Source organism: Corylus avellana, chromosome 9 (assembly GCF_965113065.1).
Source record: "Corylus avellana chromosome 9, dhCorAvel1.hap1.2, whole genome shotgun sequence".
Taxonomy (NCBI): Eukaryota; Viridiplantae; Streptophyta; class Magnoliopsida; order Fagales; family Betulaceae; genus Corylus; species Corylus avellana.
The window spans coordinates 486,006-509,932 of NC_142498.1; the positions used below are offsets into that span (position 1 = coordinate 486,006).

At 38.2% G+C, this 23,927-nt stretch overlaps 2 protein-coding genes and 2 pseudogenes across 4 annotated transcripts; 1 reads left to right on the forward strand and 3 right to left on the reverse strand.

Moving 5' to 3' along the window:
• Nucleotides 1-118: 118 nt before the first annotated feature.
• On the forward strand, nt 119-14,244 carry LOC132189437 (glucan endo-1,3-beta-glucosidase 6-like; annotated as a pseudogene). Its single transcript, XR_015909078.1, has 6 exons — nt 119-404; nt 708-744; nt 2,785-3,299; nt 3,395-3,710; nt 3,746-4,499; nt 13,669-14,244. The product of XR_015909078.1 is annotated as a glucan endo-1,3-beta-glucosidase 6-like (transcript).
• Nucleotides 4,504-5,748, reverse strand: LOC132189438 (glucan endo-1,3-beta-glucosidase 6 pseudogene; annotated as a pseudogene).
• Nucleotides 8,808-18,758, reverse strand: RANBPM (SPla/RYanodine receptor (SPRY) domain-containing protein). Of its 2 annotated transcripts, none has more exons than XM_059603687.2 (10): nt 18,165-18,758; nt 16,494-16,640; nt 16,190-16,276; nt 14,521-14,566; nt 13,278-13,354; nt 12,348-12,510; nt 11,243-11,311; nt 9,986-10,039; nt 9,485-9,571; nt 8,808-9,350 (listed from the first exon to the last, which is right to left on the reverse strand). In XM_059603687.2, the coding sequence occupies exons 1-10, from the start codon at nt 18,557-18,559 to the stop codon at nt 9,069-9,071; spliced, it is 1,407 nt and encodes a 468-aa protein (XP_059459670.2). In that variant the 5' UTR covers nt 18,560-18,758; the 3' UTR covers nt 8,808-9,068. The 2 variants fall into 2 exon arrangements, with proteins under 2 accessions (XP_059459670.2, XP_059459669.2); XM_059603686.2 differs by having other exon boundaries at nt 9,980-10,039.
• A 968-nt stretch (nt 18,759-19,726) lies between these two features.
• LOC132189762 (uncharacterized) lies at nt 19,727-22,213 on the reverse strand. Its single transcript, XM_059604547.2, has 2 exons — nt 20,834-22,213; nt 19,727-20,751 (listed from the first exon to the last, which is right to left on the reverse strand). Exons 1-2 carry the CDS (start codon nt 22,173-22,175, stop codon nt 19,835-19,837), a joined length of 2,259 nt encoding a protein of 752 aa, XP_059460530.2. The 5' UTR covers nt 22,176-22,213; the 3' UTR covers nt 19,727-19,834.
• Nucleotides 22,214-23,927: the final 1,714 nt, after the last annotated feature.

The following is a 23,927-nucleotide window of genomic DNA, read 5'->3' on the forward strand; positions in this document are numbered from 1 at the left end:
TTCTCTTTTTCTCAAAAACTCTTCCCACTTTTTGTTTTCACTATTTCCCAAAACTCTTTCCACCTTGTTTTTTGTTTTTTTCATTGTCCGGCTATATATCTCTGCCTCTCTAGCTCTTTCTTCTTCGCACCTCTCTTTTCTTCCCACATAATCTGTTTTTCTATCATCTTCTTCCTCTTCCTCTTTTTCTCAGCTTCAACGACATCTCTTCCACACCAACCCCTATCTAAGCCAGAAATCCCCGCACTGTCCCGCTGCTCCTCTAGACTACTCAAAGCCATTCGACCCACGAGGCTCTTCGATCGTCCACCCCGTTTTGCTCTTCACCGGCTTTGATAGCCCCTTGGATACCCAAACTTTCCTTGCCGCCGGCCATTGCTCTTTCTCTTGTTCTTGGTCTCAAGGTAACACTTTTGCTCCTTTTACTTCATTTCAGTTCTGGGGTTCTATTTCTTTTCATTAAATTTTGATATTTTCCCGGAAATCGAATCTCTTATGCTGGCTACATGTACGTATATATAATATAAATATACACACACTTGCAAACTAACATATTTTCATAGAGTACTGTAGTCGTATTTCAAAGAAAGTATTATTCGAAAGAAATGGAGGTCTATTGTTTGGAGATTTCGGAGTTTAAGTTCTTGTATTTTATGGGTTCTGATTATTTAGTGATCTTTTATTTATTTTTTTTTATTTTTTTTCAGGGAGACCCTGTGCCATGTGCGAGGCGTGCCGGCAATGGTAACTACCTCTCTGGACTTAAGTCTATTTGATTGATCCCAATAATAAAACCTCTTAATTATTTTGTAGAGAGAGAAGCTCTGGAAATTTTTTTCCATACCGTCTCCTTCAGTGAGACTTTGCCCACCGCCTAGTGCGGTTTCTCCTGGGAGGAGGGAAAGGCTTCTCCTTTCCCTTCCTCCCATCCCCCTGTGTATCCTATCTGTTTCCCCCTTTTTCCCTTTCTCCCTGTTTCCTCTTCTCTTGGTTTTCTTTTTTCTCTTTTTCTTCTCCCCTGCTCCTCAGCCAGCTCCGTTCAGAGCCACCATCACCGCCCCATCTCGTTGCTCCGCCTCCGCCATCCCTTCACCGCCACAGATTCGCCTCAGATCGGTCGAGCTTTCCACAGATCCGCCATCGCCGCCCCATCTCCACCTCAGATCCGCCTTCTCCTCCTCGCGTGGCTCCTCCGATCTTCCCTCCGCCCACCTATCTCCGCCCCTGCCTGTGCTGTGTGGTTTTTTTGTTTCATCTGTTTCTGGCCCTCCGATCTTCGGCGCGGCCCAGAATCTGGTTGTGGTTGTTTTCCCTTTGCTTTTTGTTTGTTGATTTTGTTTGTTTGGCTTTCTGCTGAAGCTTTTTTGAAGCTTTTTTTTTTTTTTTTTTTTTTTTATCTTTGTTGTTAATTTCTGTGGGTTTTCACCCCCTTTTACTTAAGTGGATGGATCTTTTATGGGGGTTTTTTTGTTGCCGGTGGTTGGCCATCTAGGCTCCGATTGGGTTTATGCAGTGTTTGTCCTGCAACAACATTGTTGTTGCCTTTGCCGCATCGGACTCTTTATTGAATATTTTTGCTATTTGTAACCGTCTTGTGCAGCCTGGAATAGGCCCGGCTTGTATGCCATTGCCTACTGTTTGGTCCTTTCTGACCAGATCCAAATTTCGTTCTTGAATTTGTCCTGCATTTACCTTTTGAGCTGTGTCACCCCTTTTGTGATCAATTAGTCAGTCTTTCAACCCGCTTTACCTTATTTGAATAGAAAAAAAAAAAAAAAAAAAAAAAAAAAAAAGTGTATTTGATTGACATAGATTTTCAACGAAGTGATGAATAATGGTTTACAATTAACTTGACTTGTTTGCAAGGTTCTGTTGTCTCTTCCTATATGGTTGAATTTTATGGTGGTGACTGATATTTGAAAAATTATTGTGCTAAACGAATTATCATGAAAAAAAAAATATAAAAGTAAATAGTAAAATACAAATTTTAGAAAATAAATAAAGATAGAATGAGTAAAAAAATAATATTTAAATAATATAGATAAAAATATAATTAATATGATGTAAGAAGCCTTTAAAAATTCATTATGTAAACTAAATAAAATGAGCTTTAAATAAAGACTCCCAAAATATCATGGAGTCTTTATTTATTAAGCTCCCTTAAGCTTGGCCATATACGTGTAATGACTTCGAATTTTCTTGCAATTAATAGATGATTCGAAACCAATATGCATGGGTGGAGTTTCTATGTCAATGAACAAATCAGTACTACATATATAATTTGAATAAAAATTCCACATAAGGAAGTTGAATAGAAGATACATTTGATTTAGAGGGTTTACTTTAGAATTTTATGAGTTCTAAGAAGAGAAAATTAATAAGAGAAACTGTTAGAATATTAATTAAATGAATAGATTTATGATTTGTTTTTAGTTTAAGTTTTTGAGATGAGTAATACTAGAAACCATATTTTTATTTCACCATGTTGACATGGCAAGGCCAATCAGTCCTTGTTAAGATAAAAATAAAAATTTAAACTAGATAAAGTGTGTGGAAACTGCAATGTGCATGCGTTCTCAACTTTCTTTTCGCTTTATCTGATGGATTAATTGTTCTTGTATCCTGACTTATTTTAGGTTTGGTTAGAAAACCCTTAATTGTTGAACTTGTTACAAACAATGCTAGTTTTGGAACCTACAAAGTCATGACCCTGTACTTAATTAATCGACTGTTTTTTTTTTTTTTTTTAATAGTTTTAACACCTCTCCTGGCCCTAATGTACAGGTTGGGGCACTAGTGCTAGAGGAAGCTGTGAAGTATGGAAGGATTGAATTGGTGAAGTTTTTTTGGCTGATGATGGGCTGCGCTTTGGTTTGGGTTTTGGGGAGTGCGTAGACTGGGATCATTTAGAAATTTCTTTGGTTGAAAACTTAACGCTTGCTATATTGGGTCAATATGGCTGAGTGTCATTGCTTAAAAATTGCTTTGTTCTTTTTCTTCTGTTTCGTTATCACCTATTTGGTAAGTGGTGAAGTTGGTGTCAACTGGGGCACTCAAGCAACCCATCATTTGGCTTCAAAAACCGTAGTGAAGCTGCTCATGGACAACGAAATTAAGAAGGTGAAGCTTTACGATACGGATTATGGGGCAATGAAAGCTCTTGGCAACTCTGGGATTGAAGTCATGGTTGGAATTCCAAATGACATGCTTCAATCGCTCGCCAGCAGCATCAAGGCTGCTGAGAAATGGGTTGCTAAAAACGTCACCCACCATGCTGCCAAACATAATGTCAACATAAGGTACTAATCAGCTTCCTTCGCTTTTTCTTATACTTAGTTAAATACCCGTACAATATAGAAGAATTCTGACCTTGGTATGTTTCATGAATCTCCAGGTGCGTAGGAAATGAGCCTTTTATCCACGGCATACCAAGAAAGCTTCTTGGACGTAATTTTGCCAGCTCTAAACAATGTTCAATTGGCACTGACAAAGGCTCATATTAACGACAAAATAAAGGTAACAGTCCCCATGAGTGCTGATACATATTAGACCTCAACGGGCCTTCCCTCCAGGGGTGACTTCCGCAGCAACATATATGACCAAATGCTTGGCATTGTCAAGTTCTTGACTACCAATTCCGCCCCATTTACTCTAAACATCCACCCATTCATAAGCCTTTATACCGACCCACACTTCCCTCTAGAGTATGCTTCTTTTTTTTTTTTTTTTTTTTTTTTTTTTTTTTTTTTTATGGTAACAATGCAATACCTCTAAATGATGGTGGAGTATTGTACTATAATTTATTTGACGCCAGTTTTGATACTCTTGTGTGAGTTTTGAGGAAGAACTGGTATGGAAATATGCGGATAGCAATTGGGGAGATTGGATGGCCAAGTGACGGAGATCGAAATGCTAACGTATTGTATGCTCAGCGGTTTAGCCAGGGCTTTATATCACATGTGACAGCGGGCAGACCATTGATACTTGGGCTGCCGATTGAGGCATACATGTTTAGCTTGTTCGATGAAGATGCCAAGAGCAGTGAGCTAGGCAAGTTCGAACGCCATTGGGGAATTTTTACATTTGATGGCTTGCCCAAATACAAGCTGAACCTTGGCACAACACAGCAAGGATCCTTGGTTCCTGCAAAAGATGTGCATTATTTGGAGAGGAAGTGGTGCATCTTGAAGACATTTGTTAAAGCTGATGAGCCGAACGTTGCTCCAAGCGTGAGCTATGCTTGTAAGAATGCTGATTGCTCTAGTCTCGGATATGGGATGTCTTGCGGAGAGTTGGACGCTCGGGGCACCATATCATATGCCTTCAACCAATATTATCAATTAAATAGCCAACTGGAAGCAGCTTGCACGTTTAACACAACTTCCATGATTACAAAATTGGATCCATCTGTGGGTAGTTGCCGATTTGAGATAATGATTGATCCATATTATGGAGGCACAGAAGGAACACATAGGTGTTTCCCAAGGTCAGTGGCTATGGTCCCTATAGTTTGTTTATAATTAGCAAAAAGAGAACAATGGTAGAAACCATAGCCACTGACCTTGGGAAACACCTATGTGTTCCTTCTGTGCCTCCATAATATGGATCAATCATTATCTCAAATTGGCAACTACCCACATATGGATCCAATTTTGTAATCATGGAACTTGTGTTAAACGTGCAAGCTGCTTCCAGTTGGTTATTTAATTGATAATATTAGTTGAAGGCATGATATGGTGCCCCGAGCGTCCAACTCTCCGCAAGACGTCCCATATCCGAGACTAGAGCAATCAGCATTCTTACAAGCATAGCTCACGCTTGAAGCAACATTCGGCTCATCAGCTTTAACAGATGTCTTCAAGATGCACCACTTCCTCTCCAAATAATGCACATCTTTTGCAGGAACCAAGGATCCTTGCTGTGTTGTGCCAAGGTTCAGTTTGTATTTGGGCAAGCCATCAAATGTAAAAATTCCCTAGTGGCGTTCGAACTTGCCTGGCTCAGTGCTCTTGGCATCTTCATCGAACAAGCTAAACATGTATGCCTCAATCGGCAGCCCAGGTATCAATGGTGTGCCCGCTGTCACATGTGATATAAAGCCCTGGTTGAACCGTTGAGCATACAATACGTTAGCATTTCGATCTCCGTCACTTGGTCATCCAATCTCCCCAATTGCTATCCGCATATTTCCATACCCGTTCTTCCTTAGAGCCCACACAAGAGTATCAAAACTGGCGTCAAATAAATTATAGTACAATACTCCACCATCATTTAGAGGTGTTGCATTGTTACCATAAAAAAAAAAAAAAAAAAAAAAGCATACTCTAGTGGAAGTGTGGGTCTGTATAAAGGCTTATGAATGGGTGGATGTTTAGGGTAAATGGGGTGGAATTGGCAGTCAAGAACTTGACAATGCCAGGCATTTGGTCATATATGTTGCTGCGGAAGTCACCCCCGGAGGGAAGGCCCGTTGAGGTCTGATATGTATTAGCACTCATGGGGACTGTTACCTTTATTTTGTCGTTGATATGAGCCTTTGTCAGTGCCAATTGAACATTGTTTAGACTTGACAAAATTACGTCCAAGAAGCTTTCTTGGTATGCCCTCGATAAAAGGCTCATTTCCTACAGCAACATACCTGCAGATTCATGAAACATGCCAAGGTCAGAATTCTTCTATATTTGTAGGGATATTTAACAAAGTATAAGAAAAAACGAAGGAAGCTGATCAGTACCTTATGTTTGACATCTTTAGTTAATAAAACGACAGAGTTTCGTTTAAAATGATTTTGATTAAATCTTGACCATTGCTTTTTTAAAAGCATATGTGCTGTAGTTTTAAGTCGGATCTGAATATATCTATGCTTACTTCCTTTAAACATATTTCTATATAAGCACATAATATTGGGTTCTGAATTAATTTAGTCAGCCACCTCCCAACTCTGAGTTCTGGAGATGCTATAATTTCTTCTAACACAGTTCATTAATTAACCACTTGTTACATATCAACTAAGCAATCAGACTACATTTATGTCGAAAGGGCATTAAGGTGTGCAAATAAAAAAAAGAGGCTAACATACAATTAATATTGTTTCTCCAAAACGTACAGAACTTAACAAAAATTTGGCCCAAAGCCAATATTGTTTCCAATGGAATCAACCCAAATCTGGATCCCAGCTTGTTGGAAGGTCCCAATAGTAACAAGGTTGGAAGAGGATGGTTTGAAGGCAAAACAATAAACCCCCTCTCTGTGGGTCAAATACAAAATGTTTTTTGGCCGAAAGGGTGAGGGTGGTCTCAATCACACCGAAATAAAAAGTGACAATTGGCACTTGAACCGTCCCCAACCCCATTAGATTAAGAGCCTGTTTGGGATTGCGTTTGAGAAATAGGGTTTTTAAGTCGAAAAGAACTTTTGGATATAAGTTTCATTTTTAAGCTTTTGCCAAAAGTGCGTTTTGACCATTTTTAGGCTTTTTGAATCCTTAAAAGCGTTTTTAATGTTTTTACTAAACGAATATTTTTTTCTTCAAACGAGCTTTTTAAATATTAAAAGCATTTTTAAGATCCTCAAATACAATCACAAACAAGCTCTAAAGCATGTATCAAAAACAGTCTTCGAAGGTGCGGGGGAGGTTGCTTGCTTCTGCAACATAGGCATCGCGAAACACCTCATAAGCCACTTTGGGCAGGGTGGTTACAAAGGCAATGATGTCAATAATAGCCCCACCATCACCTTTTGGGGTCAACCTGAAAATGCCTTCAGGGAGGGACACCCACCTGCTTCCTACTCCAAGGCCCGACTGCTCCACGTAGTACACAGTTGGGTTCCATTGCTTGTACAACGAGCGCACCCAGGTAGGGCGATTGCCAGATAATTCTTCCCACCCGGACTTGGGCCCCAAACTCGGTAAGCAATAGCTGAAAACACCGCCAGATAGCCCATAAATCTGATCCAAGAATGACATACCCCGTCCGAGGCCCATAATTCCGGGGACTGCGGTGAAAAAGCTGTTTTTCTTGAGTCCGCATGCTACGGCCACGTTCTGAATGACGATGTCCCCGATTGTTATTGTGTCCAATCCTACCTTTCCTTGGGTGTAGGACTTATCAGACGACTTCAGCTTGTAACGACACTCGCCCTTATGACAGTCGGTGTTGGGAAAGCGCTCACAGTTCTCAAGCCCGCAGGGCAGTATTTCAGCAAAAGATGGCGAAGGTTGTACTTGTTGCTGAGTACACAGAACCCACAAAGCGCTGATGCTCAAGTCAAGGACCAAGTAGAGACTGTTTGGAGGGCTACCCATCCCAACTGGAATCAAATAGGCTGCACGGTCAGTGGTAAAAAGCTCAGAGCGGAGGGAGGGAATTGTTTGGTCATGTCGCACTACGTCTAACTTCAATGCCAATGAAGTGCACATCAGTGACAATGAACACCAAAATACAAAATAAATCCTCATGACAGTGGGTGTACGTTTAATGGAGCTTAAAGATCGAGGTTGTGAATTGATCAGATGGTTGTAGGTTGAGGGCCGGCCCATATATATAATCGGGGCATTGTTGTAATTAAAAAGAACGTAAAATAAAAAGAGAAAGGTAGGGGGTTATCGCCTTCATAAGTGGGAGTGGGAGACGTGTTCATGCATGTGATTGTGTTTTTTTGTCAGTTTCCTCCTACCTTTTTGGGCTTGTCTACATGAAAGATATCTACGTCCATCTTTGCACATTTATGGAAAAAGTCAATTCCACTTCGCAATTCAAAGACATTAGAGTTGGGACCATCTTCTATCTCTATCGGAATCTCACTTCTGACATGCATATTCCTTCCTTATCAATCATGCATGCTTGCTTTATATTTTATGGGCAGGCTTACTTGGGAATTAAGCTTTAAAATGACTAATATATTTGGGATCTCATTTATGCCATGCATCTAATTAACGCACCTTTTATTTTATTTTATTGGCCTGATTTTTTTTTTTTTTTTCCAGCTCATCAATTCATCAAAAGCCACGTTCTGGCCAGCATCATGGGACAGGCACTGCCCACCCGTGGTGGTGGCAAAACTGGTTGGTGTGTCAAGTTCGGGTCGGCCCACTTGACCCGCCAACTTGTTTCAATCGATACGAATTCGACCACCAGTTTAATAAACGAGTAAAGCATGTTAACCCAAACATGACACGCTAATTTAAACAGGTGACACATCACAACCCATGTGACCCATTTAATTAACGAGTTGTGTCAGGTTAACAAGACCCAAATGACACCAATAGTTTTTTTTAAAATTTTTTTATTATATATATATATATATATATATATGGGTCAGCCCGACCCAACTCATTTGTTAAACGGGTGACCCATTGATAACCCCAACACGTTTAACCTAAACCCTAACCCTAAAATTAGGGTGTCGTCATCAGGCTAACGAGTTAAATTATCAGCCCATTCATGTCAAATTATCAGCCCATTCATGTCCCAGCAACCAACTTGGGATCTAATTTAAGCTGCGCATGATATCTGCACCGATGTTCTTGTTTTTTTAATATTGCGTGCTCAAAAGACCTGCGGGCTTCTCTTCGGCTCTTCCTCTTCAAAAGACTAAATAACCAGCTAGCTCTTTCTCTCTCTAAATTTCCCCATTACACGCACTCCCCAAAACCCAAACCAAAGCGCACCCCAAGTTAAAGCCCATCATCACTCTAATAAATGAAAAAAAAATGGAACAAGCACGTGAAAATACTATCTCCCTCTACAACTGTGAAATTTGACATAAAGCAGACAGGTCCGTCATAATATGAAACATCTTCTATGTTATCTAAGAATTTTCATATTGGAACCACCACTCAATTGAATTAAACTTTTTGGTTCAAGCTATAAAGTTGGTAAGGTTACAAGCTTATAGGTATGTAGAGAACATCCCATTTCTCCCCATGGACTGAAGGCATTACTACTGCGGATCACCTAAGTATCAAGGGTGCCTCTATACAGTATACCATACCCTAAAACCATTCTCATCACTTGCAACTGGCTATATTAACAAGGGGAAGATGGAGGCAGTGGTCAACATATGACCTAGCATTTGGACGTCTTATCCACGTTCAGTTCTCTGCGCAGACGGAAAGCTTCACCTTGATCCCCGTTTAAGGACCTTCTCTCCAAGCAGCAAGCAGTTAGCTGCCTCAGTAACCTCTCAAGACATGATTGCAAGAAACCATGTGAGTCTTTCAAGTTGGGATTTGTTGACAAGATCATGGCGTTCACCGTGTCAGCCACAACTTCTCGCTGCGACTCTTCAAGCAGATATCCAACTGATGACTCCCGTGGCTGTTCATATGCCAACAAGGCAACGCAGTCCTAGAGAGAGACAGACAGTTACAATTATTATTCAGCTCAAAATTACCAAAAAAAAAGTAAGGATCTGTTCAAGTGTGTTAGTATTTCCCACACGCAACGGACTTAATTATGCTTGGCAAATAATTTTCCAGTACCTGTACAAAATCCTCAAACCCAGCCATCCCAAAAAACTTCGCCAATTCAATCCTTCCATACTTCACAGCTTCCTCCAGTGCCCCAACCTATACATCAGGGAAAAGTGTTCAAACTATAAAAAAACCAGTCAATTAATTAAGCACAGGGTCATGAATTTGTAGGTTCTAAGACTAGCATTGTTCGTGACAAGTCAAACAATTAAGGGTTTTCTAACCAAACCTAAAATAAGTCAGGATATGAGAACACTTAATCCATCAGATAAAGCGAAAAGAAACTTGAAAACGCATGCACATTGCAGTTTCCACACAACACAGATCCATATCTATGTTCATGTTCATGTTCATTGTCAATAGTTTAAATCATACCCAGTGGACTTCAAATTGTAACTTGCATTCATTTCTGTCGAATAAACAAAACCTTCTAAAATGGAAGAAGCTTGGATTTGTGCAAAGCTACTAGCAAGCAACGTAAATAGGGCAAAGAAGAGAACATACACGAACCAATTCAATGAACTTCTGACAGTGAAGAAGAAAGCACGTAGCTGATTTATCATCCTGCAGAAAGCACAACCGGTTGTCATGGCCTGGGTTAGTAAAGTTGTTCCGACGAAAGTTAATTATGATCATTTGACAAAAGGGTGAAAATAAATATGAATACACACACATATAATATTCCATGTGTAGGGATGCACCCGACAAAGGAGTTTGTGACTGAGCAACCCAAACCAGACAACCTGCTCAGTATCTCATCCTAACCTACCCAGTTTCCACAATGCATTTCAGAACCCAATTTTATATGTTCCAACCACATCCCAACTGAAGTCTCCAACATATTTCTCTGAATAACCTCAACTACAACAAGGGTGAACTACAAAGTATATCATATATCTTAGAAAAACCCATTATGACAAAATGTAGAAGGGGAAAAGTAAATAATTTCCCCACAAAGAAAAGTGCTAAAATACTATAATAGGACCACTAGATCTTACTTTTCAAAAAAAATTTCTATGAAAGTTTAACACTCTCCTGAAGTGGTTAAAAAGGCATTGTAATTGGTTAAAATACTAAAGAAAGAGTGCAAATGTACATTTTCTTAAGGAAATTGTAAAAACAGCATCAATGATGAGTTGTTAGAGACTACTTGAACTTCTTTGGAAGAACTTTTTTTTAAAAAAGATTACCTTAGGATTTGTCTTTCAAATGGAGAAGTAAGCCTTATTTGCACTTTCACAAATAGCCAAAAACAAGAAACACGTAGAAAATTATGGAGAAAAGCAAGTCAGGTTTCATGCTTCAAGCCCCATTAAAAAAATTCCATGCCAAGGGGACTGCACCCAGTGAACCTCCCCATTCTAATATTTGGTTGACAAAACGATGAGAGCACATTGAAAATTCAAAGATAGTTGGAACAGAAAAAAGGACAAGATTAAGGCAGTGAAGCAGCTGAGATTGAATGCTTTATGAAATGGTGATGATATCTACGCATGATAACAATCATAGTCAATGACATATTCTTGGAGAAATGGAAAGCCTGGCCTGGGCGAGGAGTGCAGGTGTTTTTAAAAAAAGAGGCAGGGAGTGCTAGGAATACATGGATAAGTAACCTAAACAGACATGCCTTGTGGATGAGTATTGAACCAAATTTCTTGCATGTTAACAACAAAATATAACTTCTGAATATCAGAGTTTGTATGGCAGTATGCTAACATTAACAAGAATCAATGAATATCAAAACTACACACAGAAGTTTGAGTCCACCTGAACAATCTGGGGATACCAGTCACGAAGTTTACCCAGTGCAGCATCAATCTCCCCTCTCTTTATTAGCTTCATGCCCAGGAAAAAAATAGTTCAGCCAAACCAATGATATTTGCATCCAAAAAAAAAAAAAAAAAATGATAAGTAATCAAAATATCATTAAAAGTATTAGGTGCCCCAAGTACAATAATATTTGCAAAATTGAGGACAGTTCAACTAAAAAAAAAGCAAAAACACCAGAGCTAGAAAACAAAGCAGTATCAAGATAATAGCAAAAATCCATCATTTTAAATCTGAAATAAAATGGTCAGGTGAACTGGAGTTCACAAATCCTGGAAAGAAATAGCAATCCCCTAAAGCATGTGATTACTGGATAATGTTTTAATGTAACAAACTGCAAGCCCATTGTATTGATTTTGGTAATGAGAACTTGAAACCCAGGTACCTCACCAACAACCCAATATGCATTTTTGGTGAAGCTCTCACCCAACACACACGATGCTGGACTAACGTGGTTTGTCCTGGTCTTTCTTATAAACTAACTCATTTTGTCCTGATCACACGATTCTTAAAAACTTCATTATATATACGCTCTCACAACCTGTGGGTTGGGCCATATCCTTTTTTTCTTTTTTTTTTCTTTTTTGGATTGATTGGTAAGTTGTACACACACCTAATAGTTTGAACCCACAACAACACCATTAACCCTGTTCTCATGAAGGAAGGAGGTGCCCTTTGACCTCAAACTCATTTGAGGGTTCGCTGATAACTACATTGCAGTTCTTGATACTTCTTCATAATACTAAACTTCTCTTAATTAATTGTGTTATTTTTATGAAAAGGAGTGTTTGTTTCATACCATGTTATATCTCATGCAAAACGCACTTAATTATTTAACAGCCTAAACTGGTATTCCACCATTCATGTGAGAATGGATAAGATCGCATCACCCCTCATACAATGAACTCATATAAATATACATGTATATCAAAATTTAAGTGTAATCCTCATATTACAATCATATATTAGACAAGAACAATGAAACAATACAACTGATTTCTCAACCAAAATCTCATATGGGCATAGCCATGCTCTAAAATTATACCTGTCGAAGAGTCTTTCTCTGGTTCAATGCATACGTGATATCCTGCTCACTAAAGCCATTCTCTTGAACCATATAGACAGGAGGCACAGTAGTTTTACTAGCCATATCAAACGAATTTAGAGTATCTTCATAGCCATAATGTAGTAAGTAGGAGCGAACAATTCTGTTTCAAATAAAAATATGAGTAATTAAAGAAGCAGTTGTAGACAAAATTACAGCAAGGTGACTTCTCAGAACATAAAATGAGTGTCCCTAATACATACTGTTCTCAGCAATAAACAATCTCAACAGTTGTGGATTCATCAGGATATTGGCAAGAAAAATGAAGAGTTCATGGCCAACACTCTACAATCAAACTGTTAGGTAGACCAGTATGTGTTGGATCACATTTAGCAGGACCTTAACAGCAACAAGCTGCCATTCCTCCAATGATCTAATTTGTTAAATTTGGAATCCAAACTCTATCTGAGAACACTGAGTGTCCCTAATACATATAGTTCTCAGCAATAATCAATCTCAACAGTTTTGCATTCAGCAGGATATTGGCAAGAAAAATGAAAAGTTCATGGCCAACACTCTACAATCAACTGTTAGCTAGACCAGTATGTGTTGGATCACATTTACCAGGACCTTAAAAAGCAACAAGCTGCCATTCCTCCAATGATCTTATTAGTTAAATTTGGAATCCAAACTCTATCTGAAGAACATTTAGGATTTGAACCCACATTTGCTGGATTTGGTCTCCAAACATTACAAGTATCAATCATTAAGATTTTGAGGGAAAAAGGAGTACTCAAAAGTAAGATAAATTTCTCGCTCTTTCAGCATAAATCAGACCATTCCCTACACATGTATCATAAGAACCCAAAAGATTTCCATGAAAGCAGATAATGTCTTGGTCGAATAAGATTTAATTTGATGTGAACATACCCATAACTGACATTTGGCATCAAAGATATCTTTTCAATAGTCGTTTGTTGCTTCATCCTCTCTTGTTTTTCAAAATCCTAATCAAATGATACAATAGAAGAAAAAAAATTAATAACATCAACAATTACAAGAAATATTATTGAGTGATTTTCAGGAATACAAAGACTGAAAGCATGATTTAAAATTTTTTTATCTGTCATCTTAATTTCAATTCACAAGACTCCTAATTCAATTAGTTACTTGCATCTTACAGCAATAACCTTACATGGCTTTGAAATCCATCACAAGATTAAATTAAAAAAAAAAAAAAAACAAATAATAAGTAAAGCAAAACAATGAGTCAATATTAGTAGAGATGTTATTTTGCTGGGACGCCCTTTATCCAAGGTAGTATATTGGTGTGATTCTCTTTGGCCTGACTTTAGTTCGTTAGAGAATGGGAATTTGACACATATATGATAGGAGACGGCACCATGATCGTGTATCCACATGCATCCTAAAAGTGGGTAGAATGTGGTCTTGCACTGAACTACATGGCAAATTGTGTCACTCTCTCAATTGCATTCCCTTAGTTTAAGGCAAATAGTCCCTCGTGATTCTTGGGAAAGATAGCTTCTTTTCAATTTTGCATTTCTTGTCCTATCCTTTTCCCTATCGAAGAATGGCTTGGATACAGTCCTACCCTTTAGATTTTTATGTAAATAACAATGATTTTATTCTCTCCTTCCCAAAGCTGCTGGCCTCTATGACCCTCCCTCCCCTCCATCCTTGTTCTTTCCACCCCTCTTAACTGCAACTTTCTGGAAGAACTCAGCCACTGGAATGTTATGCCATCCTCGATCCTAGTCACACCCATAACCACCTACCAAACAACCTCCTAGTACCTACCCCTGCTATTATCACAAACCACAGGGAATGCTTAAGGAATAACAGAAAGAAAGAAAAGGTGTGCAAAGATAGAAAGAAAGGGGGGGGGGGGGGGGGGGGGGGAGAGGGGGGAGAGAGAGAGAGAGAGAGAGTTGAGGGACACTCTGAGTGTGCAAGCTACACTCTAAGCTGAAGTGTCTGTGTGTTTTGCATGTATTATTATTGTTCCTGTAATTATTATATACATTTTATACATCACATTCACCAGCCTAGGTAATCACCTAACACAATAATAGGCTGAGATTGATAACCAAGGAAGTAAAGGAAATATATCACATAAACAAAAAGAAGCAAAAGGAGGAGAATCATATCTTGCCTCAAGATCAAAAGTAAATGGTTTCTGCCCAAAGTTGACATGAACCCTGCCAAATTCAATAAAGACATCTGAAAATGAGGAGGACCAGTGCCACTATGATAAAAAGAAACTATAATATACGATTACTATCCAACATGTAATGGAACAATTGTAAGTGCAAGAGGCGATTTATCATTTCTGACAATTGCATTAAAGAAAGGGGTTGAACTTTTCTATAGCTTCAACCAAGTATCTGTTTCTTTCTTTTAGGCCAGGAAGAAAGGGGGAGGGAGGGGGGAAACCTTCCACTGAGCATCATGGACTCTTCAAAAACCGATAAAAGTAGAAAACAATACCAATTTGTAAGAGAGGAGACTTTGGCACAAATTATCACAATTATTCTAGCTATCAATAGTTCAATCTCTTTACTAGTGCCCCACAATGAGCACCAACATTGGTACCCTTTGATGAAACTTCTGAGACATTTATGAAGCAGAGTGAAAAGAAATTCTATTTTATTTACAGGTTTAATTGTGAATATTCCAAAGTATGCCTTATTTACTATTGTATACACAAAAAAAAAAAAAAAAAAAAAAAAAGTATCGTATGATCAGAAGGGACACCGAGTATGATACCCACAAAACAATTAAATGCACTAATTCATCCAAGAGAAATGCTACACGTACTTCCAAGTGTTACAGTGAAAATCATAAATATATAGATTAACCGTCCATAATCTAATAATGATTTTCACTGCTACATCAGAGAGTAAGCACTTAAAAGTACATGTAGCATTTCTCTTCATCTAAACATCTAGACTATTAGCACACAATCTTCATAATAAGAAGCACACAGTGCATCTATTTCTACACATATTTCAAATTGCTGAGTTATTAGAAAAATTACTATGCTGGTAAATGAAGTGAACAAAATTAGGGTTTTCTGTTTCTAGGAAGAAGGCTAATTCTTTATTGCTACTGCTACACAATCAATCTGGCATGTAGTTGAACAATCAGAGATACAAACAAGAGATTCATACAAATAAATAATGAAGAAATAATGACACAACTGCAGTCTTGCAGACTATCCAAAAAACAAATACAGTATTGCAAGCAGTGTAACAAATAGATCTAGAACACATGGTTACAAACAGAAGAAGTACAATAAAGTGATAGTTGCATGAAGATTCAATTAATTAAGTTCACCATATTTTTTTTTCTTTTACCTTGTTTTTAGGGACCAAAACTAGATAGTATGAAAGCTTATAAACAGTTATATAATTATATTCAGTCACTAATGGATGTCTTGTTTAATTTTTTAAAAGTGTGAGTTCATTCTAGTTCAACCCTAACATACCATGAATGGAAACCTCTAACCTAACTACCAAAAATAATTCTTTCTATATCTTATAAAAAAAGAGTAGGGACTTGATTGTTTTATGATGTTTTCAGCAACGATATTCTATACAGCAGCAAACACACAGCAAAACTATGCCACATCCATGCAAAAGAAGTAAAAATAGTACATTTCAATGATAAAACATCACTTAAATAACTAATCTCTACTAGCAGGGAAAAGTTCCAAACTATAGATCGATATCTGCACTGTCTGAATCTCACAATAAACTGCACAAGCAAATCAAATGATGACAGAAGGTGCATAATTTTTTTAAAGAAAATTGACAACATACTCTTCATTTCGGCTGTGAACAGCAACGGTTGGAAATAAGGGTCCCTTCATGTCCTTGTACACTGTTCCTACTACTGCCCCATTTTTACTGCCATCAATCAAGAGAGCGCATGTAACAACCAAAATCCTTTATTAATTGGGGACAACAACAGAAAGTGAATTAAAGCCACACATGAGACAGTTGAATCAAATGATATATCAACATTTTTTTCTTTTCTTTTGATAAGTGACTCAATGATATAACCACATAAAACACTGTTGATTCAAACAATAAATAAACTGAACATAGCAGACAAATGACTTACGTGAAAAAGAATTCCTGTGAAGCATAGTTAATTCCAGCACCAACTATATCATTAGCTGTGTAAGTTGGGCCAAAAGTCTCTCCCTTTCCTTGTCCACGATAAAGCATTCCATCATCCCCATGGTATCCACAACTGTTTGCCTCCCACCTACCGCATAATAATTAAATATATTTAGATATATGGCAATAACTAAAACGAACAAGGCATGCAAATTCAGACAAAACAGATTTTGAAACTCGTACAATGGTACAATGTAAGGCTACATATCACCAAGGTTATTCTTTAAATTTCTTATGTCTTGGGAAGGGCAAATGCAATGACCACTAGATAACTCCTCGAATGGGCAGATTTAAGCAATATGCATCCCACTAAACAATACAAGTTCACTGAAGAATGTTGTTTCTAAAGGAGCTGCCAAAGCTAATGCGGTTAAATGGTGGGTCCAACAAAAAGAGTTAGAGGACTACTTTTGGTGGTATTTATGAGGTAGATAACATGAGGTATGGCTCGACTTATGAGGTTTTGGCCTCCACAAACTAAAAGAAATCTGACTTAGTGATCTATAGCGTGTGGAGTGATGAGTCTAGTCTTTTTTTTTTTTTTTTTTTTGATAACCGGGGTCCAAGACTTCGCTCCAACTAGATCCCCGGAACACCGTGCAAAGAGCCCCTTCTACACAGGTCGGGTAAAGTTCGGGCTTTCACCCACGGGCATACTCCTGAGATATTGTTTGCACCCAATGGGGGTCGAACCTTAGATCTTATGCTTTATGAGGCACCAGAGCCAAGTGGATTACAACTCGAGCCAACCTCTTGGGGTTGAGTATACTTTATGTTATTCTTATTTTGGTTCAGTATGAACACTGTTAGTTATTAGTCTAAGTATGAATATCTAATTTAGACATGTTACTTCTGCTAGTACACGAGTAATATTCATTAAAGAAGAGAGAGATAAGCAAGCTGTAGATTTTCACACTTACCACATTTGAAATTATTTCAAGTGAACTCCTACAAGGCTCAAGTGAGATTTAAGGACACCCTATAGCTTTGTAAACCCCCATTTAGGGGCCAACATTATCCCTAAGACCCCGAACCATTTGATCACAAACCATAGACCTAACTTTGTATTCTTGCTATTCATTAAAAAAAAAAAAAGTTAAAAATAATTGCATCCAGATATTCCTCTTCTTCATAACCCATCCTCAGACAGTTCCATATAAATGAGACAACAGTTTTTGGTGCCCATCATATGATAGCTCATTCAACCCCACCCCCACTTCAAAGTTTAACAAACACCAGTAAGACCCTTCCTTTAACACTGGCAACCTTCGTCAGATTTTGTCATAGAGGTCATGATTAAAGCACATGAGTATATTATGAATGCCAGAACCGAACCAGTCACGAACTATAACTCAAAAGCTAACCATTTAAACAATGATTCTCACCCTCTACCCGAATGCTAAGCCATTTAATTTGCAAAATCCTTTTTCTTGAGTCTAATTCAGTTCAAAAATTTTAAGTGCTAGGTTACAATAACTTCGAATAACAATTTGAAGGAAGTTTTTTCAATAATATTTTCCTTATCCCTTTCTTCCATATTCTCGGCAACCAAACAGAAACCTTAACTCAAACGAAAAGGCAACAAAAGAAAAACCGAAACCGGTTCCCTTACCCGGGCTGCCTGCGCATCTTGAAAGAGTCGGTGGTGAAGCCAATGGCGATCTGTCCCTTGTCCCCGGCGTCCTTGACAAAGATCTCGAAGTAGTAGACGAGGCGCTTAACCGGAGCCGGCTTGCTGGCCTGCACCACGCCGACGTCGTGCCCGTGCAGAGCTAGGGTCGTGTACTTCACCGAGAGCTTGTCCGTCGACACCACCTGGAACCCCCCGGAGCTGTTGATCGTGTTCAGCTCGCTCGGCGCCTCCTCCTCCTCCTCCTCCACGCCGCTAGCTCCCCGAGCCGCGCCGAGCCGCGCCAGCTCCAGGAAGTACGCCCCCAGATCTTGCTTCTGATTCTTGCTACTATTGCTGTTACTGTTGCTGTGGCTGTTGCTATTGCTGTTGGTCATTTTCTGAATCGAAGAAATGAAACCCTAGAATCTTCAAGAAATATTCATTTGGGAAATTGAGAGGGATTTACGAAAGCGTGAGAATTGAGAAAACGAAAGAGAAAAAAAAGATTGTTTTCTTGTGTTTTCGCTTTGCTTGTTGGAACAAATGAAGAATCTTTTTTAATAATCCTACACAAATTTCTTCAGATTGGGTGTTGTTATCGTTGATCATGGGGGGTCTTAGACACTGTAGTGTGCTGTGATTGGGCCACGTTTGGTGCTCGATGATGACGTGGTAATATCAGGATGCTATTGCTGGTATCTAAAGTGGATTTTACATGCGTTATTTAAAATGAACTTAAAAATCTCATGCTCTAAATATTTGGGAAAAATAAACTTTGTTTGTATGTTTTATTGGTTCATCATATTTTCTCACTTTTAAATCAACTTAATGAGCTTGATTATAATTAGCTTGAATTTGCATTTTTTTTAGTCAAATCTATTCGAATTTTAGAGAATTTAGGCATTAAATAAGAGAGAGAATGTAGATCCAAAATGCCGAGCAATTGGGTTATGCATCCGAATAGCTCTAGAACACGCTTGCTCGAACATCCTGAGACACACTCTCTCTTATTTCTTGCCAAAATTGTTTAAAATTTGGGCAAAATTTTTAAGAGATCTAAATTCAAATAAAGATTGGTCCAATAGTTGTATTGGGCTTTACATTTAGAAATTGGAAGTGGTGGAATCTCAAATCCAATGTTAGGATCTTCAAATTGGGTTGGATTGACATTCTAAAAACAAGTTGTATAAAATGTGAAAATGGGGATTTCTCTAAATTTATTTAATTTGAGGTAGACGATGACTCTGAGCTCAAATTTGGGCACAATGTGTATTGTTACCGTGCACAACAATGATGAACAATATAGAATCAAAAAGAGAGAGATTAAGAGAGAGTTGAAACACAAATTTTACTTGGCCTTCCAATGGTATTTTAATATGAGCCGTTAGTTTCAACAATGTATGATATGTAGATCAAACTTTAAAGGTAGTTTTTCGGGAGTTGTTTAAGTATATCTCATTTTAATGAGATTTTGGTGGTAGATTATTGGATTACACTACTCTTCTACGCTTTTAACAAGATTGAATTACTTAAATAAAAAATAAAAATAAAAATTACTTGAACAAAATTTTTATTTCATAGTGAGAGTGGTTACAAGTATTTACATAATCATAATCTATGAACCAAAACAATTTATTTTCCTCTGTTTTGGAACTCCAGGCTTGTCGATTCTAGTCAATGGTTAGGAACAATTCACCTGACTTGGAAGAATCTATCTCGCTCTCTGATGGAGAGGAAATGAAGGGCAAGGGTTTCTTCTTCTGCATGTATAACGAGCGCCACTCTTCAATGCATGTCATTGGACATTGACGATGATCTAAACTGGGAAGAGCTTTATTTTCTAGGAGTTCCATAATCTTTTCAGTTTTACCAAGAATGGAAACTGCATTCCTCACACTCTCCTCCCTCTCTTCAATGGCGCTGCTCAAACACTTCATGGACACATGTCTGTGTATGTTAGTGAGGCAAGCACCCAGTATATCAGAGATCATGACAACTACTGTTTCATATAATTTCTCACTCATCTGATAATCTCTGCTTTCACTTTTCAGCAGCAAAGTTTGAGTTATTCTGTACATGGAATTTGCAGCCAATACCTTGATGGGCCACTTGGAAGCTCTTCGCATTAAACATTGAGGATTATTTTGTTCCTTGTGGAACTCCACAAGCCTGCTCTTTGCAGCATCTGCAAGTTTTTGAAGTGTTTCCTTCATGGTTTTTTCTTGAAGGGACAGTTTGCGGAGATCCACATCCAACCACTTGTGATAGAGTTCAACTCCTAGCCAGACAACGTCTGCTGCACTTCTGATGTTGGTCAAATCTCCTTTTGCCTCCAGGTTATCTATGAGCCTTGCATACATCAAACCTTCATTCACACTACATATTAAGCTTTTGATTAATCCAGGGCTAATGTTTGGAAGTGCTACTGCAATACTTGTCAGTGTCACCACAGGAAGAACCCAACAATTTGGTGGTTCTTCAGAATCTAGAGATGGAACTTGGTTACTGTCAAACTCCCCCACTCCCTTGAATCCTTGTGTCGACATCTCCAACAGTTCTATGAGGTATTTAGGCCGTCTCTTGTCACCTGCTAAAATATAAATTAAATTATTAAATTCATCTATATTTATTAACTCGAATTATACGAAGAATTGGAGGGTGAACATCACCTTCCCGAATCCAATGATCAGTGGGGTCACAGCTGCATTTCATCATCAATCCAACCAATTCATCCTCCCCTTCAAGATGCAGAACAAAACGGCTAAGATCCAGCTTTGGGAAAGGCTGTGATTCGAAAGCTGATTGATCAGTGTTTGAAACACTCTTGTTGAATTCGAATCTCTTCTTCAACTCTTTGCAGTAGTTGCAGCATAACAAGATCTGGCTCACAGAGAAAATGGAAATAAGGCAAATCAATTTGCTCATTTTCACAATCCCCATCTGCACTCTGATACACAAGTTCAAGAATCGTTTTTTCCCATCATGGACAAGCTTCCTATAGTGCCGACTTCGGATTCTTCCCAAAATTAACGGGCACTCCTTCATCTCTACTAGGCTCTGTACCCAGTAGCGCTCTACCTTAAATTTTCTGTATCTGCAGCTTTGATTTCGTCGTTTCGGGCAACTGTAATTGATGGCGACGAACCATCTGCATGCTGGGGCTATTGTTCCAACTCCTACTGCAACAGTTTGTGTAACGAGAACTAGAGTTGTCGACCATTTATAATCAGACTCTCCCCTGCAGAATTTACACGACCATGGCATAAAGTATGATCTAAGCATGGCTTCTGCTAAAGTTGCAGCACTCAGAAGACAGAATGCTCCAGAAGCAGTGCACGTCACTGAACGCGCCATCACAAACTGGGGGCTACATGTGTGAGCCATCATCCAATATTTCATAATATCCCCTCTAAGGTTGTCGTTTGAGCCTTCTTTCAGAGCTAATTCGTATTTCTTGTTGTATTTGTGTTCCAAATACTGCTTGGTGGTTGGAACGGTTAAAGCAGAGAAACTCAAGATAAGAAGCAAAACAAGCATGATGAACAGGATGGAAGCATGTTCTTCCCAGAAAATATAGATTACCCCAGTAGATAATTGGATGCAGATATTCACAATAACAGTAGTAACAAGTATTCCCAAGGCTATGATGTTCATAAACATATCTTTGTTCTCCATGGTTGCAAGAGAAGGCATAGAATTACCCATTACTGTGCACATGAAGACTGTGCTGCTAAGCTTTGCAAGCTGATCGTGGCGGCCAGGCATGGAGGTGTTTAGATCCACTGACAGTTTTATTGCTACGGCTAACAAGGTGAGGGAAGTGGCGTTGAGGGAGGAGAATTTGCAGGGGAACCAGAATTTCCGGTTGCGGATTCCGTGGATGGCATCCGCAGCCATTCCGATGAGGCAGGCCAGCGATGCTGCTGCAACGTAGATGCCAATCCATGGCATTGGCTGGCTGAATTTTGTGTTATCCAGGTTTCCATCATTGTTGCAGCCGATCTTACCCATCAGATACTAGTGTTGTTGATCGCTGCGTTGCTTCAAAATGCTGAGACTGTGGACGCTCTCTCCATCTGATAAGAAAAGGCCCTGCTCATTTGCTTCCTGACCGCCACGTGGGCTTTTTCTCATAGAATATGAGATATTTTTTGTTATTTTATTTTTTTATTTATCATTTTTTTCTCTAATAAAAAAGTACCAACGAAAAAGATCAACTGTGATTATTCTAACTAGGGGCGATGATAATAGCACATATCCAGTTATTCACTAGAAGATGTAGAGGAGAAGCCTAGATAGTGAAAAATGCATATATTCCCTTAAGTCCGACTAAATCATAGCATAACTCAACTCCACTAGAGCATCAATAAAAACTAATGTAATTTTTATGATATGTCATATATATTTATTTTGTGTGATGGGGTTTGACTCTGTTTGTACTATTCAATTATTTTTTTTAAAAAAAATTGTAATAAGGCATATTTAAAAAAAAAAAGAAAAAAATTGTAAGATTTTGAAGGTTAACTTACGATTTAAAAGCTAAATTGTAATTTTATCAAACATTAGCTCTGTTTTTAAAATCATATGTTAAAATCACACGTTTTTAAATTGCATATTTTGAAATCGCAAATTCAAACAAATCCTAAACTTTTCTGTATCTAGTAAGGATGCGGATATCCGTTATTATATTCTTCAAATTTTACTGAAATTTGAATATCTTAAGAAAACGAACTGCATGGTCCATATACTTTGGACACCTTAGGATGTGCCTACCTATGGAGCAGGTAGATTTCGCAGCCTCCTCTTTCACGCTGCCCAAATTTTTGTCAAATTTGAACCGGTTAATATAAAAAATCCTTATCCTGTTGGTAGTGGAGTGGGTAGAATTTAATTTTTTTTTATTAAGTGGACATCATTATAAGTCACTTCTTTTGGTTGGCCATTGACTGGTCATTTTAAGCTAAACTTGGAGTGATGTGGATTGATTTTTGTTTGTTTGGTTAGATACATGAGACCCACCCTGCATCATAGCTTGCAAGTTGAGTATTGCCCTTAATGATGTGTGAAGATTTTTTTAAGTTCAACATTTCAAAAGTTCTATTACATCAGCAGAACAATTTATTATCTCTATAAGAAATATATAAATGGATGGATTGAGGGGCATACAATTCCTTTATGTTTTCCCCCTCTATTGATTTGTTGGGTGGGTTTATAGAACACAGAATACATCTCCTATTTAGACTTCTTGATATCAAAAGATAGTACTATTGATCCTAAGCCAGAATCAAGAACTTTTGCTCTTAAATGGTTGAAGGATTTCCATTTGCCTTGGGAAAAACAGAAGGAAGACTGCTTAATCAAGTAAGATAGGCTAGGCCCTTTGCAAGAACTTTAAGAATAAGAGCAAATATTGCAGAACACTAAAATTGGGTTAGAAGAAAGATTTGCAAATGCTTATTGGATACATCTGGGAGCTATGCCCTCTCTTATTGCAGATTATTCTCTGCCAGGCTTCTCTATCGATCCAGATGATGTTACTGCATAACATGCAACAAATTAATTAGAATTACCAAGAAAACAATTAGAATCTGTAAAAATAGTTCATTATTAATACTAATGGCAGAAGAACATATATTTTCAGGAAGACCATTTGTGACATTATGCTCAACTCAAAAGCTTAAGCTTATGACTTTGGGTTCAACTATACTATATTAGTCAATCATACTCGTGACATCTTTTTAATGTAAGACTCAATCCTTTTAC

Bases quoted from the DNA above. Each gene is read 5' to 3' on its own strand.
- RANBPM (XM_059603686.2), bottom strand. From the start codon at position 18,559: ATGACCAACAGCAATAGCAACAGCCACAGCAACAGTAACAGCAATAGT. The intron at 16,277-16,493 runs GTAAGTCATTTG...GATTGATGGCAG, and splicing joins TCACAGGAATTCTTTTTCAC to TAAAAATGGGGCAGTAGTAG. The intron at 12,511-13,277 runs GTATGTTCACAT...TATTTGAAACAG, and splicing joins ATGCCAAATGTCAGTTATGG to AATTGTTCGCTCCTACTTAC.
- LOC132189762 (XM_059604547.2), bottom strand. From the start codon at position 22,175: ATGGGTAAGATCGGCTGCAACAATGATGGAAACCTGGATAACACAAAA. The intron at 20,752-20,833 runs GTGATGTTCACC...ATATTTTAGCAG, and splicing joins TGATCATTGGATTCGGGAAG to GTGACAAGAGACGGCCTAAA.